The sequence below is a fragment of the Leucoraja erinacea genome, chromosome 2 (genome assembly GCF_028641065.1).
Source record: "Leucoraja erinacea ecotype New England chromosome 2, Leri_hhj_1, whole genome shotgun sequence".
NCBI lineage: Eukaryota > Metazoa > Chordata > Chondrichthyes > Rajiformes > Rajidae > Leucoraja > Leucoraja erinaceus.
In genome coordinates, this window is record NC_073378.1 from 86,572,996 (window position 1) to 86,592,799 (window position 19,804).

Genomic DNA, 19,804 nt, shown 5'->3' on the forward strand with positions numbered 1-19,804 from the left:
CACGGATGTTGCTCAACCTGTTGAATATTTTCAGCATTGTCTGTTTTTAATTCTTATTTAATGCACTAATTCTTATCAATATTTACCAATACTACCTTAATAATACACAACTCTCTTTGGACATTTCAATAGGATGATATAACATGGTATTTTGAATTGAGGGCTACATCATTTTAATGCTTCTGCATTAAGGTTGTTTGTCTACACAGATCATACACATTATACAACCTTTACAAAATGGGCGCTAACATTGAACATTATCTGACAACACCAAGAACCTTCAGCAGCATGCATCTGGCTTAAATGATTGCTCCTCAAACCAAAAGGAACCATAAATCCAACTTTCCTTCCATAAGAGTGCATAAAAACATTGAAACATTCAACATTTCCCTTACAACCTCACTCTGATTTCCTCAATATCTATTCACCCAATTGAAATTAAGGAGAAACATAATTGAACACAATTAAAAGATTTTTCCACCTTGTTACATTTTGTCTGGTGATTGTGATGTCTCAGATCCATCCTAACTCCACAAATTTGTCTTGAGGATCCTCGGAGATTATGAGCAACTTGACCAGCCATTCAATCATCCAACTGGAAGCTGCCTGAGAATTTTGTAATTGCCAACATCTCCCTTTTCCCTAAAGAGTGCCAGTGTATACTTTCCCTCTCTAGTGCTTCGCACTATCACGTTGCACAACCCACCCAACCTAGCCCAACCTTCAGTCCACTTTCCAATTGGCAAAATAATTGTAGATGCTGTAAATAGTTCAAGTCAAAGGTCTTTCATCGGACAGAGAAATGTTGGTGGGGACAAGCAAAGCTAACAAAGGGAATGCCTGTGCAGGGAAGAGATCAAGAGAGACTGAATAATATGTGGGAATGATGCTACTGGCCAGCAGACAGTGTTAATCTGTCTTTTTTGTAATTTCAAATGAAAAGTCCATGATCTGAAACATTAACTGTTTCTCCCTCCATAGTTGCTTTCTGAACTAATATGTAGAGGGCCTAAGCTACAGGGAGAGACTAAGCAGGCTAGGACTCTATTCCTTGGACCACAGGACAATGAGGAGTGATCTGATAGAGTGTACAAAATCATGAGAGGAATAGATTGGGTAGAGGCACAGAGTCTCTTGGTTAGAGTAGGGGAATCGAGAACTAGAGGACATAGGTTTAAGGTGAGGGGGGAAAGATTTAATAGGAACCTGAGGGGTAACATTTTCATACAAAGGGTGGTGGTTGTATGGACTAAGCTGCCAGAGGAGGTTGTTGCAGCGGGTAATATCACAACATTTAAGAAACATTTCGACAGGTACATGGATAGGACAGGTGTAGAGGAATATGGATCAAATGCAGGCATGTGGGACTAGTGTAGATAGGGCATGTTGGCCAGTGTGGGCAAGTTGAGCCAAAGGGCCTGTTTCCACACTGTAAGACACTACTTGTAGGTAGGAACTGTAAATGCTGGTTTAAACTGAAGATAGACACAAAAAGCTGCAGTAACTCAAAGGGTCAGACAGCATCTCAGGAGAAAGGGAATAGGTCGAGTCAGGGGAAAGGGAAATGAGAGATATAGATGGTGATATAGAGATAAATGGAACAAATGAATGAAAGATGTGCAAAAAACTAACGATGATAAAGGAAACAGGCCATTGTTAGCTGTGGGCTGGGTAAAAATGAGTCACAGACAAAGAGAATGAAGAAGACGACTTTGAAGCTAGTACGATGGGTGGGGGAGGGATGGAGAGAGAGGGGATGCAAGGACTACTTGAAGTTAGAGAAATCAATATCCACACCGATGGATTCTATGCGTTTCTGCAATCCCTGTTATTAGCACACTTAACTCTTTTGGGTTAACCCCAGAGGAAAAGTCTCAAAACAAAATGTTGACTGTTCCCCCCCCACAGATGCTAAATTCCTCTAGCAGTTTGTTTATATACCAGATTCTAACATCTGCAGTCGCATGCGTCTTCCCTGTTTTTATATTACCTCAGTTTACTCTTTCAACACATTGAAGTGCAATTCAAGCTGAATGCCTTTTTCTGCATCCAATCAAGAAGCAAAGTGGACCAGTGCTTCTTAAAATGCTCTAAAGCAACATCCCAACAACCCACCACAAATCACCATGCTTCAATGACCCTTGTCCAAATAACAAATTCCTCTACCAATGAGAAAACATGTTGTGAACCTCAACCTTAATACGCTCACTGTGAATGAAATCTCTCTTTCGCAATTTTCACTTGCACCAAGAGATAATTCAATAAGTTTCCACTCCTCCACTAAAAGTGGAAACACAATAATTTCTGCCCTCCAACCAACAGCATCAATAAAATGGACTACACCATATGTAAGGCAGAAAAAAGCTCTCCACTCCCCCAATGCCCGCACTCTCACTCCCACCCTATCAAGTTGGACAAATGCTTTGGACTAGTGAAACTGCTCAATCCCATGGTCAATATGATGCCTAACATTAATTTAAATGTTACCTCCACCACCGAACAGTCTTATCCTTCAAAGGAGGTGGTGCATTCCCTTTTGAAACTGAAATTAGCATCTTTCAACAGCTATATTTGGATGCTACACATAGTATTTTCTCTAGTAGTCACAAAAGGTTAAAAGTATTGCATAAAAAATTATGTTATGGGTAAATCGAGCAAAATAATTGTAAATTAGCATAATTTTGCAATATTTTAATCACAGAAGCTAATCAAGTGACAATTTATTTTTGTGAATTCAAAGAGTGGCTCTCAAATTGCAACACCCATAGGATGTTGCATACTCTCTCCTTTTAATGCAAGTTTCCTTTCTAAACATGCATGCTGTTGCATTTGTCATGCAAAGAGAATATTTGAACCTATGATGTGCAAATACATTTCATATGTGCTAATATAATAACCTGAAAACAATTAATTGATGTCCTGACAGAACCTCTCTTTAAAAGATAATACATAAATAGCTTTCCATCACTTGAGCATCCATTTATAACAATGCCACTGCCTTGTGATGAATAGTAGCTGATCTTCACTTCCAGTGTTGCAACTAAATGTGCAACATTGAATAGGCCTTGATACTCATCCTAGTCATCACTACCGCTGAGGCCAGTCTTTATCAGCCATTTTATACCATAATTAAAAATGTATAGAAATATTTAAAATGCAAACTTAGTTTTACTGATGACATTATGACATAATGGCAACGACCAACCAGAAATCTTATTACAGAAAAGGAGAAAGAACCAGGAACATTTGGTAACTTTCAAGTAAGAATTCATTAGGCACTGATAAGGTCACTCTGAAATACCCATAATCATAATAATAATAATATATTTTATTGTCATTGCACATAGGTGCAACGAGATTAGGTATGCAGCTTCCATCCGATGTCATAACTTAAACAACTAATAAAATTTAGATACCCTGAGAAACATCATTTATAAAAAAGAAACGTAAAACAGTAAAACAGTCTAAAGTGCAAGTTGTCTAAAGTTGCATCAACCAGAAACCAATTACAATTTTAAGGGTTGTTTTTGCTTTTAGCATTTAAGAATCAGAACTGCAGCCCTATAAATCGCAGTCAATCAAGAAGACAGCCATATTTACAATTCAAATTGCACCTAATTCGTACATCATTATTTACCCAATTAGTTCCTCCTGTTTCCTACACTTGTGGTTTTAAATAAAATAAACTTTCAGACAAAATGCAACAAATATCAACAGTGGTTCACAGAAATAACATATTTCAGTTAAGCCATAATTTAAATGTGAATGAATAATAATGGTTAAGGCATCATTCCTCTCCAGCAATTTGAATATAACCTCTAATCTGCTTACTTTTCACATAGCGGTTGTTAAAATCAAATGGCTTAAGCTCAATGACAGACTGATATGATCACCTGTGAAATTAGCTGCTTATTTACAGGATCAAGATGATTGAATCAGAAGTGTCACTATATGAAAGCAAAGTTTAGCTAACTATCTGCATGTTTCCCTCAGACAGGGGAAGTTAATTCCAATGAAAGTGATGCTTTCAAAATGTGATCAGTCTATTTAATATGCCTATGATTTATCTAACTTAACACCAGCTTCTGACAATTACTGTTGTTCCAAATACACTTGCACCTCAAACAACATGAATGTGGATTCCACAAAGTGAATGTGCTCGTGATTTTCACTGTCCCCTGCCCCAAGCCATAAATGTGTTGAACCCTCAATCTCAACTTTGCAAACATGTTGTTCAATGGGAAAGATCAATTTGGGACAGAGATAACAGTAAAGAGATCTGTCAGGTTTCAAACAACTATCATTCAACATATCTTTTCTCAGCTGTACAAAGAAATGAAAGTAAATGGAAAGGGACAAAACTTTCAAACATCCTTTCAGAGGAGGGCAACTTACTCTCAAAAGGAACACATCAATTTGCACACACTTGGTATAATGTGATACTTTATAAATACCTTTGCATTGGTTGGTGTTTTTGTCTAGAATGGCCTTTGTCGATACAATCTTTCCATAGCTGAAAAAGATTAAAGTAAAAATCTTAATTTTCTTTCCATTCATTTTATACTATTTAAATGTAAGTTAAATACAAGATACTTTTCAGAGTCACCCAGTCCAGGTAGATTCTGTTGGCAAATAACTCGAGGCATGTTATATAAAATCTAAATAAGCATCAAACCAAACAGGGAGAACTCAAGAGCGATAACCAAATGCTAATACGAAGACATTTATTTTATTGATGGTCTTAAAAAAAAGTGGTTTAGTTTGCAAATTCCAGAATGCGGGTTCTCATCAGTTGAAGGAGGAAAAATTACGTTGCTCAATTTTTGAAACCCATTCTTACAGCTCTCCAATTTGTCCATTTTTCCAGAACAACGCGAGATCAAAACACTTCTAACTGCATTTTAACAAACCTATTTCTGAAACCTTGAACCTTTAAAGGTTCACAGTTAAAATATTGAAAATATTAATCAATCATGTAATTTTGTTCAGTCCCACAATTTCTAACCATCTCCTCTGATTGAGTCTTTCTGTGTTCCAGTTCATTGAATTTCAGCTATTCCATCTTGAGGTGACAACTTCAGCATAATCTCAAATTGCTACAATACTCATCCATTTGTCATGTTAGGATGTGATCAACCTTCCCTACTACACAGATAATTGGAATTGGTGGGCAATGAAGATTCACATATTATTAATTGGACAAAGGGAGTTTTAGCTTCTGACCAGTTTTATCAGATTAACTGATCATTGCACGCACAGACAGGATCCACATCACTGATATCCATGAAAGTTATTTACATATGAACAAATAAATTAGGAGCAATGTAACATGGACCATGGGTGATCCGATTATAAACTCCACATTCCTATCGATCTTTGGAAACCTTTCACCCCACCCTTGCTGATCATCTGTCTATCAATTCTGCTGCAATAACATTTCAAATCTATGATCTCATCAACATTTAACAAAAAAAACGGCCGAGACTTGGGAACCTTTGTGAGAAAAAATGGATGACTCCATTATTAAAACAGTGTACATATTGTTCCAGTTTTCTCGCATGAGAAAGCATCCTCCCCACATTCACCCTGCCAAGACTTCTCAAGATCCTGTATGTTTCAATCATGTCCCTTCTCTCTCTTTACAAGAGATGTAAAATTAGCCCACTCAATCAGATACCAGCTAAATTATCCTGCTGGATCAAACTCCCAGAGACAGGAGAGCAAATAAAATAAAATAAAATGTAATCTCTGCATTTTCCGTAGCATTCAATATCTTACGGAACAGGGCTCCAAACACTGGCACAGGACCACATGCAAGGGTGCATCTGCATCTTTCCAACAGACACTCTGATACCTTTCTCCATAGTGAAGTCATCCTCCTTGAAAAACTGGACCCATTTTCCTTTGCTGTTGGCACAGTGTGCTTTACCAAATTAATATACGTTTCCAAGTACAGAGATTACAAAGTCCCTTTGTATTAATGCTTAATAAAGCTGCCTATAGACAGTTAAAGAAGCCAAGACAGATAGTATTTCCCCAATGTAAACACGATGGGTTTACACCTGTTATACAAAATGTAAAGGTAAGTTCCACAAGATTCATTGACCTTATTAAATATCAAATACAGTATTGATCTTAATATTAGCCGTGTATGACTCTCTTCAATTAAATTTAGCCTTGATAAGCCTTGGTATGAATTTCAGATCACGTCATATAAAACTCACATAATGCAATGCACCCTCAGCATTGCACTGTAGTGTATACTCGGATTACAGTATCTACTTCCATCTAACCATTAAGTCCAAACACAAATGTCCAACTAAAAGGTGGTGTAAATTTTCCGCTGTGCATGGGCATTTCCTTTGCAAAAGATATTTAAACATTCAAACAAAGCAATTTAAAAAACAAAGAACATCAAACTCTTTCCTGCTTTCACTACAATGGAGTTGTATCTGCAGATAGAAGAATTTCTGGCAACCAGTGACTTGATAATTCCATTATTTATTGTCTGATGGTTTGCAAATAAAGATACTAATTTCAGGCTATTCTATAGTCATAGAGGGATACAGTGTGGAAACAGGCCCTTCGGCCCAATTTGCCCACAACGGCCAACATTGTCCCAGCTGCACCATTCCCACTTACCTGCGCTTGGTCTATATCTCTCCAAACCTGTCCTATCAATGTACCTGTCTAATTGTTTCTTAAACAATGGGATAGTGCCAGCCTCAACTACCTCCTCTGGTAGCTTGTTCCATACACAAGGTGGTCTCTTAATGTGAACAAATTACCATTCGGATTCCAATTAAATCTTTTCCCCTTCACCTTGAACCTATGTCCTCTGGTCCTCGATTCCCCTACTCTGGGCACGAGACTCTGTGCAACTACCGGATCTATTCCTCTCATGATTTTGTACACCTCTATAAGTTCACCCCACATCCTCCTGCGCTCCATGGAATAGAGACCCAGCCTACTAAACCTCTCCCTATAGCTTACACCCTCTGGTCCTGGCAACATCCTCATTCTGTGAAATCATTTTATTTTCTGATAACCATGCTGAATCTTCCAGTTCCTCATTAAATTTAAATGTAAAATAAAATTCTGTATACATTTCCCAAAACATAGGAACAATAAAAATATAAGCACACTATCACTTAACCACCTGCAACCCATAAAATCATTGTCCCCATCTTGAAACCTACAGTTTACTTGAGATCTATAGCAGTTTGGAGAAGAACATTATGTTTCTGCTCTGTGTGATACAATGCCAGAAAAATTACTAGTCCAAATAGGAACATTTCTACCCAATTGTATTCCAACACTGACTGGATTATTGACATCATTCCCGTAACCTTTGAACAGAAATAATTTGATTCAAAGATCTACCCCAGACAGAGTTCTTGCACCAGACTCAACAATCAAAAAACTGCTATGATTGGTCTCCTTTAAGTAATGATGAAGCCAAATTTTTATTTAAATACATGCATATGCTTGAGTGGATCATGCTGTCCATGGATATAAATCACAAGTGGTATCTAAGTGTCCACTGCATAAACTAGACCACCTCTTGCACCTCCTTGTGCAACTGTACCAGACACAAGGAAGACCCAGAAAGAAAACTTTAGACTTCTTAGACCCAATTTTCCATTAACCAAATTTTAATTTGCATTATGGGCTTTTACGTTATCATTGGGTTAAATTTCTATGCACATGGACTACATGAGCACATGTTTGCACATATATTTGTGTAATCCTATTATATAATAATAATAATAATAATAATAAATACTTTATTGATCCCCTCAGGGAAATTCAGATGTCCAGAAGCCCCCAACCAACAAACCCACACATTCAAAACGAACGCAGACAGAAAATACATGAAATACAATGTGGACACTTCCTGAGAGCAATAAATACTTAAAAAGACCAATAATTAAAAAAATTAAAAAAAAACGCAAAAAATGCATCCCCCTCCAGCCTACCAAATTATAAAATCTAATGGCTGCAGGGGTGAAGAATCTCCTGAACCGCTCCGTTCTACAGGGCAGGGAGAGGAGCCGATTGTTGTTCCGAGTGCTCTTTTGACTCTCCAGAATTACATTGTATTGTATTGTATTCAAATTTATTGTCATTGTCTCAATTTGAGACAACAAAATGAATTTCCCTTACAGGCAGTATCATAAAAAAAATTAAAAAAAAAAAAAAGTCCATGGAGGGGATGCCAGGGGTTTTTCAGGATGACCTGCACCTTGCGCATCATACGCCTCTCAAGCACATCTATCCCAGAGCCCACTCTCCCCTCCAGCACTGAGCTAGCTCATTTAACCAGTTTGTTCAGCTTCTTGTTGTTTTTTGCACTAATGCTGTTGCCCCAGCAGACAACAGCGTAGAAAATAACACTTGCAACCACAGTGTTGTAAAACATGTGCAGCATATCATTACGCACATTGAAGGATTTGAGCCTTCTGAGGAAAAAGAGTCTGCTCTGGCCTTTTTTGTAGAGGGCGTCAGAGTTGACAGACCAGTCCAGTTTGTTATCCAGGTGCACTCCAAGGTATTTATATGTCTGCACCACCTCAATGTCAGCCCCTGCAGCGTTGACCGGCTGAAGGGGGAGCTTGGACCCCTTTTGCAATATTACAACATTATCAATATTAAGCATACTTTATTGGGCATACGGCACTTTGAAATGCCATGTGTATGAAAAAATGCTGTATAAATGTGTCTTTGCTTTATTTCTTTAGCCTGTGCATTCTCAATTTTCATTTATTAACCATGTTTTCTTAACTATAGAGATCTCCAGATTCAACTTCTTTTATGTGAACCGATGTATATTGCTGTATATTGCATCAAAAGATAAGTTGAATAATTCTTACTATTTATCTGTGAGGATATTCATTGAGCTCAGCGCAGTTTGCTACCTTCATAGAAAAGGTAGTAAACTGCGCTTCCACCCCAATCCCCCCATATGACCTAGACTCATTACGGATATCCACTTTGTTCCATTTGCCCATCACCAACAGACTGACCTAAGTGGGTTTCTTCTCCTATGGTTCACCTCCCTATCCCCTCTCAAACCTGGTTCTACTTCCCAAGATACAGCACTTATCTGATCAATCCCTAACAGAATCCACCCTCGCCCAACCAGTTCCAACTGCCAAATGGAATCATTCCCCCTTTATCTGTTTCACGTATCACCTACCAATCTCTGTCTCAACAACTGCATTCCCCTCTTTAACAAAGAAATGGAAGAGGCATGCAATGCCATGCTGGAAGAAATTGAAAAAGGAAACCCGATCAAACCAGTTTGATTAATTTTTGGAAGAATCTCACACAAAGGTAAGTTATGAATTGGAGCTGGACCAGCTTTTATAAAAAAAGAACATTTTTAAAATATATGTTGTTGTACCTAATGCATCGTTGATTTAGAAAACTGGCCTCAATGCTATTACTTAGAATGAAGATATACAAAAAGAGCAAGACATTTAGGCTGGATGGTAACAATATAAAATGAGTGATTTTTATTCTTATTGAAGAGGTTCCATTCAGAATTCAGTTAATAGTTTAGATAGTAAACTGAAATTCATTTTAAAATGAGACATATGAGCATGGAATATCCCATTATTAGCTCTTAGCATATATCAAGATAGACGATCAGAACTAAGTTATAGTTAAAGTTGATTTCGGTGGCACCTGGCAATGGAGGGGATTATCAACCATGGTTCCTTGACTACAGATCACTGATTTTGTTGAATAAGACTGCAAATTCCCTACTCACTTCCCAGTTGCCTTGCACTCCTGAGAAATGACTGAGGGATCCAAGGTCCCAATATCATATTAGCCAGTGAATCAGTATCTACAAACAGAAGGCCTTGAAAGTCCCACAGTTTGATTGTCATATTGAATAAAGTAGGAAGTCCATCCTGAATGCAACTCCTTCATGAAAAGACTATCATTTTTATTTATCGTTTTGAAGTTAGGAGCACTACTGCACAACAGGATTTGTGATGGAAGGATACCATTCACGTTTATCAACAAAATCAGTAAAGTTATGTATGTGAATTGACAAACAAAAGGCATTCTCCTTTAATATAAATGGAAAATATAATACGGAGTTGAGTTGAGTATGAAAAGCCAAATGACCTTTATTTGCATTGCAACAATTCCATATTTTTCTGCAAAATCTGAAATTACGATGATGTAATTTATTTGCTTTTGGAATTTACAAAAAACACTGTTGCCAAGGATTTGTCCCAAGTCAATAAAAAGGGATATTTTAGCATACAATTAATTGAGCAACCTAATCACAATTGTATCAATTTACAATAAAGCATATCTGGGTAGTGTGTTATATGAAAAACAGATGTTTATATTTGGCTTGTTGTATTTTTTTGTCTTGATTTAAATTAATTTTATTGATGCTCCCCTCTGAACTCACAGATGATAGATTACAGTGCATAATCCATTATTACATCAAATACTATGAAAGCAAGCTACATTATTACTCAACTACAATTCAGGGCCTTGGTGCAATAAAACAGTGAATGTCACATGTATTTATTACATTAATCGTTAAGCTTCCGTGCCATTGAACTATGGAATCTAGAGCAAATAAAGCAAGGTCAGTGTGTAAGAATAATTTGTAGGTCCTTGGGGAAAGAGTGGTGGAAATGCGACCAACCTAATTGCTCTACTTAGAACTGGGTTAGCCCCATTCTCACTCCCCTCACTCTTTTCCCACAGTTCTGCAAATTGATGTAAATTTATTTTTTTCTATACTATAACAAATCTCTAACTCTAATTCATTTTATATTTTAAGAACAAAATGTAACACTTGCTGATGCATACATTTAAGACTTTGCACATTTCTCATGGCTCCAAAAAATGATTGCTATATTGATCCTTCAGAGGTCCTACTCTATCCCTAGTTACCCTGTTGCTCTTAATATACTTGCTGAATATTTTAGGATTCTGCTTTACATTATTTGTCAAGAATATCTCAAGGCTGCACCTTTCCCATCTAATTTCCTTCTGAAGTGTACTCCTACATCCCTTTTACGCATGTTCATGTTATAGGAGCAGAATTAGGCCATTCAGGCCATTCAATCACATTCATTCCTGGGATTATTCTTGTAAATCTCCTCTGGACTCTCCAGGGCCAGCACATCCTTCCTCAGATATGATGCCCAAAACCGCTCACAATACTCCAAATGTGGGTAGACCAGTGCCTTATAGAGCCTCAGCATTACATCCCTGTTTTTGTTTTCTTGCCCTCTTGAAATAAATGCTAGCATCGCGTTTGCCTTCACTACTACTTTGAATCTCATCCTCTACCAGATTAGTTTAAACCCTCCTGAGTACAACTGGCAAATGTTGCTACAAGGATATTGGTCCCCTTCCACTTCAGATGCAATGCAACCGTCTTCTACAAGTCACTTCTGCTCCAGAATAGACCCCAGCAGTCCACATGTATTTGCTTAATCTTTCTATTAGTACTCTCAGAGCATGTGGCACAGGAAACAATCCCAAGATTAAACTCTAGTGCTCCTAATCTTTAACCATCTGCTCGTATCATTTTACATGAAAAACCACCATGAGGGAAAAAATGTTACCACTGAAGCAGATCCCACCAAATGCAGGAGCCATTCATTTGCAGGAAAAGATCAAAGTCTTTCCAGCTACACAATATGTCACTTCAACCCCAAAGATCACATGTTTTTATAGGTTTGGTCTGAAAACTGTTAAAGATTTATTTACTTTTCACCAATTAGGTCTCATTAATGGATTTACTGCATTAGTGCCAGCACCAATGGTGTTCATAGAAGTAAAGATATCATAATTTAAAAACATGAAACATAAAAAGGATTTGAGTATAGGAGCAAGAAGGTTCTACTGCAGTTGTACAGGGTCTTGGTGAGACCACACCTGGAGTATTGCATACAGTTTTGGTCTCCTAATCTGAGGAAATACATTCTTACCATAGAGGCAGTACAGAGAAAGTTCACCAGACTGATTCCTGGGATGTCAGGACTTATATGAAGAAAGACTGGATGGACTTGGCTTGTACTTGCTAGAATTTAGAAGATTGAGGGGGGATCTTATAGAAACTTACACAATTCTTAAGGGGTTGGACAGGCTAGATGCAGGAAGATTGTTCCCGATGTTGGGGAAGTCCAGAACAAGGGGTCACAGTTTAAGGATAAGGGGGAAGTCTTTTATGACCGAGATGAGAAAAAACATTTTTCACACAGAGTGGTGAATCTGTGGAATTCTCTGCCACAGAAGGTAGTTGAGGCCACACAGTTCATTGGCTATATTTAAGAGGGAGTTAGATGTGGCCCTTGTGGCTAAAGGGATCAAGGGGGTATGGAGAGAAGGCAGGTACAGGATACTGAGTTGGATGATCAGCCTTGATCATATTGAATGGCGGTGCAGGCTCGAAGGGCCGAATGGCCTACTCCTGCACCTATTTTCTATGTTTCTATGTTTCTATGAGTCTGTCTGGATAAGTCCGATAAAAAATAATGAATGAAAGATTCTGTCTTAATGAAAGTAGCACAAGTCAAATGAGAGACTGATTGGCAATGATGCCACCGACATACAACAGAAGACTGCAGCTTAGCATGGAAGCAAACCTGCTGTAGGCTGATAAAGACCAAAATAAAATGCACAGCACAGCAACATATTCATTCAGTATTCGACTGTTCACAGGCAACACAAAGCAATGCATAGCCCAAAGGTCACTTTACACATTTTGAAATGCATCTATTAAAATGGCAGTATTTTTGTGGAGAAAATGGCAGAACTTCAAATTAACAGTCACAGAAGTGGTTGTAATCGGTCCTGCAGTGGATTCTAAAGGTCATTTGTTCTGAAAGCAAAAAGCATCTGCTTAAGAGCATGAAGCAGTTGGTCTGCAGTGAGCCAACAAAAGTTCTATGCGACAGACTACTGCTGGGAAATTCATTAATGCACAGGTTCCACAGCACCGCGTATTAATGAAAAATTCTGACTTTACCTGATTAAAAGTTATAAGAGGCATAGATAAGGTAGGCAATCAGGATCTTTTCCATGATATTGATATGTCAAGGACTAGAGGGCATAGTTTTAAGGTGAGAGTGGCAAAGATATACGAGGTAAGTGCGTGCCTGTAATGTGCTTCCAAGGTATGGTGGTGAAGGCATATACAACAGTGGTAGTTAAGGCATTTTTGGATAGGCATATGGATATCAGGGAATGGAGGAAAATGGATAATTGCAGGCAAATGTGATTAGTTCATCTTGGTATTATGTTTGGCACAGATGTTGTGGGCTGAAGAGCCTGTTCCTGTACTGTACCTTTTCTATGGTATCTACAGAAAGAGGCCTTTCCTTGTGTCAGAGAGTCCTAGAAATGTACAACATGGAAACAGGCTATTCAGCCCGGCTCATCCATGCTGACCCATGGGCACCTTCCATATTAATCCTATCGCCCAGCATTTAGTTCACAGCCTTCTCTATACCTAGAAAAATAGAACTGCAGGTGCTGGTTAATATACAAAAGGCCACAAAGTGCTAGAGTAACTCAGCCGGTCAGGCAGCATCTCTGGAGGACATGGATAGGTGACATTTCGGGTTGGGACCCTTCTTCATATTGATTGCAGGGAATTAGTTGAAAAAAGGGGAGAGGTAGGACAAAGCGTGGCAGTATGGTTGACCTATTACCTGCCACACTTTGACTTGCCTCTTCCCTTTTTGATTTGATTTGATTCAATTTATTGTCATTGCACTTTTCAGTGCAACAAAATGGTTTCCAGCTTTCTTCTCCCTATCCCCCCCCCCCCCCCCTCCCCGCCCCTTTACAATCAGTCTGTAGAAGGTTCCCGACCCAAAACAACAACTATCCATGTTCTCCAGAGATAAGGACTGACCGGCTGAGATACTCCAGCACTTTATACCCTCTGTATTCTGTACCTAAATCATTCTGGTGCTCAAACTTGACACTTCTTCAATGTTGTCAGCAACCCAGCTTCCAACATCATAGCCTTCTTCGAAAAGCATGGTGACTCGAAATGCAAGGATCCATTCATTACTCCAGTTAAGTTTGACCACGATTTTATGAAGTTAGAACACAATCTCTCTACTTTTGTCTTCAACGCCCCCACTAATATGTGTATGCTTCTGAACCATCTCATCCTCTTGCACTGTCACTATCAAGGATCTTTGGACGTAGTCAAAGTTACCTCTGTTCCTCAATATACCCCAAGATCCAATTATTCATTGTCTATGTTCTAGCCTTATTAGTATTCCTAAAATACTTCACCTCATTGTGTAAGCAGTATACGCCATTTGCCATTTTCACCAACACATCAATATCTCTCTGCAGCCTTGACTGCCTCCCCACAAACAACAACTCCACCAATCTTTGTGTCATCTGCAGATTTACTGATCATACCTTGATATCCAAGTCATTCATGTATATTACAAACAGCAAGGGTCCCAGCACCAATCATTATGGGATACCACGAGACACATGCAATCACAAAACTATCCTTCATCATCACCTTCTGTCCCCAAGCCAATCTTGGATGAAGTTTGCCAACTTAACCTGGATCCCATGAGCCCTAATTATTTGAATCAGCCTTGCATGTGTGGCCTTGTGATAGGTTTTACTAAAGTCCATGTGAATCACATCCACTTGCCTGCCCTCATTGATAGGTTTCAAACAATCCAATCAAATTGGTCAGAGAGCCATATTGACAAAGCCACATTGGTGCCTTTGATTTCTCCCTGACTGTACAAATTATCATTAATCATCGGGAATCTAATGAGTACTTTTGTTAATTCGTCAGCGACTTTGCGTACTTTGTGTATTGTATGCAAAAAAAACAAAGTATTTCATTGTACCTAGATACACATGAAAATAAAGTATAATTGAATCATTGAATCCCACGTTATACTGTTGCCTTTCATATAGTTATAGAACATTTTTGGATTTATCATTAACGCCTCTGCCAATTTTTTTCTTGTGACTCCTTATCACCTTGGTAATTTCCTTTTTACCCAACTAACCACACTTTTTATTCTCATGGGTCTTACCTGTCATTACTTCCCATTAACTATTACGTTTCCTTTTTTTCTTTATCCAATCTTCAATGTCCCTCAACATCGAGGGTTCCCACTACTTGTTAGCCCTGGCTTTTACCTTTACAGGAAGATGTTGACCTTGAACTCTTGCTATTTCTTCTTTGAATGCTTTCCACAGTGCAGATGTAGACTTTCCCGAAAGTATATGTTCCTAATTTACCTTTGTCAGGTATGTTAATGAAACTGGTCTTCCCCCAATTTATGAACTTTGTTACTGATCCATCCCTCTCTTTTTCTACAACTGCCTTAAAATATATGGAGTTATGATCACTATTCCAAAAATGATCCCCCATTGACACTCCCTCAACTTAACCAGCTACGTTCCCCAAGATGGGGTCCAGTAATGCTCCTTTCCACATACTGCATCAAAACACTTTCCTGAACACATCTCAAACTTCTGCCCTTTCTGAGTCTTTAATACCCAGTTAATATTTGGAAATTAAAATCTCTTGTGCAATAACCCTATCATCCATCATTTCAGAGTATACAATTAAAATCAGGCAAGTCTAGATTAGTAGTTAGGGGAGGTTAGGGCTGTGATCAATTAAATGGTAATATAAAATGATAATAGCCATAGTCATGGAAGTCAACCATAGAGAATAGGTAAGGGGAAAGGAGGTGCACTGGGAAAATGTCATATTCGGATCCTATCAATACACTGAGTAAGGAAGAGAATTTCAGGACATACAGCGAGCGGCAGTGTAACAAAATCATTTTCAATAAGTGACACTGAGGGTCTCCACCCATTAATACGTTGTGGGCCCTTGCTGAACATTGTTTGTTCAACATGAAGAAGCACTGATTCACCAACTGAGAGAGGGTAATTAGGAGGAAACTTCCTTGCCTAACTATGATCCATTGCTTTCAAACTTTATGCAGCTGTTGGAAGGATGTGGCCTCTGAGTCAGATCCTCCTGTCAGTAAATGAGTTGGCTGCCACTTTTGCTTGGTCTGTAGGTATTATCAGGAACTGTAATGAAGAGATCTGGGATGTTGGGTGAAAGGTATTCCTCTGTGAATATAACAAGATAGTTTTCAGTTTCCAGCACAGTTCTCCAGCTAACTCTTTCCCTTGTTTGTTGTTTTTACGTAACTATAATTTTGTTGGGTTCTGATCTCCCCATAGCATAATTCTGCTATGGCTGCAGGTTCACAGATGTAATCCAAGACAGTCATAAAATGTAGGTTCATCTCTGGGTACATGGAGGCACATTAATTAATGTTATTTTCATGAGCCACTGCAGTAGAAAGATGTTGAAATCCTCCCATCTGTGAATTTCCCAAAATGCGGTAGAGATATGGTGCAGGTGATGGATAAATGAGCATTTCTTTAACAGCTCTCTGTGGTGAAGTGTGTTTTACTGTCGGTAAATTGACACAGACCTTTGAATAGTTATTAAATTGTTGATTTCTGCAGAATTTTAGCCCATTGTTACAGGGTGTTACAAATCATTTTTTAAATTTGATAATCAAGTTATTACTTTAATAACCCATGATAACTGCTTTCTTTGTAGATATGATGCATTAAACTATTGCCTTCCAGATAATAGAATAAAACCTGAGGATGCCAATCTAAAGAATAACTCACTTTTTCAAGAATGTACAAGAGCCTTCAAATAGGCATAACCCTGCTCTCAATCACATAAGCTAGGCCACATTGGAGGGAGTTTGGTGGGATTGTGCAGGGTGCAGGGTCGATTGAAGGATCTATGGTTGTGAGGAATGCCTGTTCCCAGTGCAGGGTCCACTAAAGGACATCCTGCCCATGGCACAAGTCTAGAAACAGTACCATCACTGGAGCACAGTCAATTGGAAAATCTTCAGCCCTGAGAAATGTTCTACAAACAGTACCCAATTTTGGTCCAATTGAAGAACCGTGTGCCCCCAATTGATTGTCTACTGATAGCACCCATCACTGGTGCAAGATTGATCAAAAAATCCTCTGCCCTGAGAAGCCTTCTTACTGATAATTATTGCCATGTTATTGGATGGCTCATAAAGGTCATTGGATGGCTCACAAAGATCCTGAGGGAGCATCTGCTGCCAAGCTGAATGGAATGTTCAAGTATGACGTTGGTCATGATGGGAACATTCATGGTTTATTGTGATGGGACACACCCATAGACAACCTGCGGGGTACATATGTGCCTTTTTCAGCAATTCCAGGTTCCTAAATGTGATTGTTACAGTTAGTGGCATGGTTGTTGTGCTATAAGAAATGGATAATGACTTTGTCTTCTTCATTAATTGAAAGTGATTGTGCTCCTTTTACATGATGATTGTCTGTGATGTAAATATCAAAATTCTTACCAGGGGATAAGATTTTCAGGAACAAGGGCAACGCACTTAAGTAATTGCCACTGACATCATACTGACAGGCAACTGGGCTTGCTCAAGGGCATTACAAACATGCCCGCATTAGGATGCACCCTTAGGTCATGTTCCTGTTGATTGGACGTCCAGTGGGATATTGTATCCATTGACTTGGCCTCCCCTGTGCTCCACATTCTGACTGCAGAAAGAACTAAGCTTTGAAGCAGCTGCAGACAAATACATTGAGCTGGCCTTCTTGGGCAAACGTGTCAGAGACCTGTCAACAGTGGGAGCACATCTGAGAGTTAATAAGGACTGACAAGCAACACCAAGGGAGGCGACGGAGCAATTAGTGTCTGACATCTATAGCTGCTACGAGCTCATCCTCAGGAACTGTTCTCAATCCATGATGGTTGTGCAGCCAGGACTGAAGCCCACGCAGAAAAGTAGCATAAACACAAATTAGTAATTGTCAGATTTATTTATTTTTCGCCAAAAGAATGCATCTCATGTGGTCGTGATTAATTAACAAAAGATGATTTATTTTGAGATGGACACACTGCTTTAATTTATTCTCTTATTAAATCAAGAGTCTTCATGTCATGCTACCATTGATCAACAGAGCATGCCTCAAAATGCGGGAAAATGCAAACTGTGCACAGTAAATCGACTACTGGGGTTACAGTGACCTTGGTTCTGGAATGGAGTTTATGTAGGTTAAATAGTTTCCCATTAGTTCTTTCGATTAGTTCCAATCCAGCAGGAAGCAAATTGCAGTTGAGGCACAGTATTACGATGAGAGAAAGAAAATAAGTCTCAGATCAACGTCACAGTCGTTTCAATACCAGCCTACAGTCATCGTTGATTAATTCACTGAGTCATGTAGGAGGATCCTCCACTTTCAATGCTATTTAAAAGTATTATAAAGTTCTAATAGGTTGCAGCACCAAATTATTGCTTGGGCGGAGTTATGACACTGCTGGTAGAGTTGCTGTCTCACAGGGCCAGAGGCCCAGGTTCGATCATGACATCGGATGCTATCTGTGAGGAGTTTTTACACTTTCTCCCTGTGGCTGTGTGGGTTTCCTCTGGGAGCACATCCCAAAGACATGTAGGTTTGTTGGTTAATTGGCCTCTGTGAATTGCTAGTGTTTTATGAGTGGGATTACATAGAACTGGTGTGACCTGGTGATTGATGGTCAGTGTGGATTTGGTGGGCCGAAGGGCCTGTTTCCATGCTGTTATCCCTAAACTAAATTAAATTACATTTACAAATTATGTTCTTACTTGCTGAACATGAGGCTGCAGAAAGACCAGTGAGGTGGACATTAGGCCTTTAAGAAACAATCCTGTGGGGCTGTGTATGCTGCCAGGAAACGTGGTGTGGCCTATGACACCATTCAGGGCGGAATATGTCTAGTCTGCCAAAACCCAAGTGAAGTGGCCGAGGTGCTGCAGTAAATGGGTGGAGAATGCCAGCAGTACAGCATACTGTGTCCATTTAAGCGGGTAATTTTACTTGCACTGATCTATGACATGTTCTTTGGAAGTAGTTATTAAATATTTATGTCAAGCATGAAGCCAATTAAATCTTGCTAGTAAGATAACTTTTGTGCTATTTTTCAGTAACTTACATACTATTGTTTTTCGAAGACTGCCAAATGGATGGTATGACTAGTACTGGTCTGTTGGTAGAGCTTTGGGTGCCCTAAATATGTGAAATGGTAAGCAACAGCATCCTTTAATAAATTTCCACAATGATGCAACATTGGTATTCTGCAGCCAGTGAAAAGTGCTACAGATTCTTGACATAATCGAAAGGTTTAATGCTAGCTCCTGAGGAGTCAAAAACCAAAACTCATGTAATCAATTTATGAAAAGCTTTTGAAAAATTTTCCTTGAAGGAAAAAAAAGATTGGAAAGCAGTTAAGAATCAAAGTTTATATAATGTTCCTTTCACAACCTCAGGGCCTCCCAAAGCATTTCACTGGCATACACAAAAAAAACATTATTTAAGTACTTTTTACCCTTTTGCAAAGCTTCTATGAGGAGGATGCTAGGAGGCTGCAAGGTGACTTGGATAGGCTGGGTGAGTGGGCAAATGCATGGCAGATGCAGTATAATGTGGATAAATGTGAGGTTATCCACTTTGGTGGCAAAAACAGGAAAGTAGACTATTATCTAAATGGTGACCGATTAGGAAAAGGGGAGATGCAATGAGACCTGGATGTCATGGTACGCCAGTCTTTGAAAGTAGGCATGCAGGTGCAGCAGGCAGTGAAGAAAGCAAATGGTATGTTAGCATTCATAGCAAAAGGATTTGAGTATCGGAGCAGGGAGGTTCTACTGCAGTTGTACAGAGTCTTGGT

General features: G+C 38.9%; 1 protein-coding gene across 7 annotated transcripts in view; it reads right to left on the reverse strand.

Moving 5' to 3' along the window:
• LOC129712085 (RNA-binding motif, single-stranded-interacting protein 3) overlaps nucleotides 1-19,804 on the reverse strand; it is a 1,245,262-nt gene that overhangs the window by 446,273 nt on the left and 779,185 nt on the right. For all 7 annotated transcript variants that reach the window (XM_055660289.1, XM_055660298.1, XM_055660306.1 and 4 more), the window contains one exon: nucleotides 4,455-4,513. In XM_055660289.1, the coding sequence (XP_055516264.1) occupies nucleotides 4,455-4,513 (59 nt within the window). The remainder of the gene's footprint in view (nucleotides 1-4,454; nucleotides 4,514-19,804) is intronic.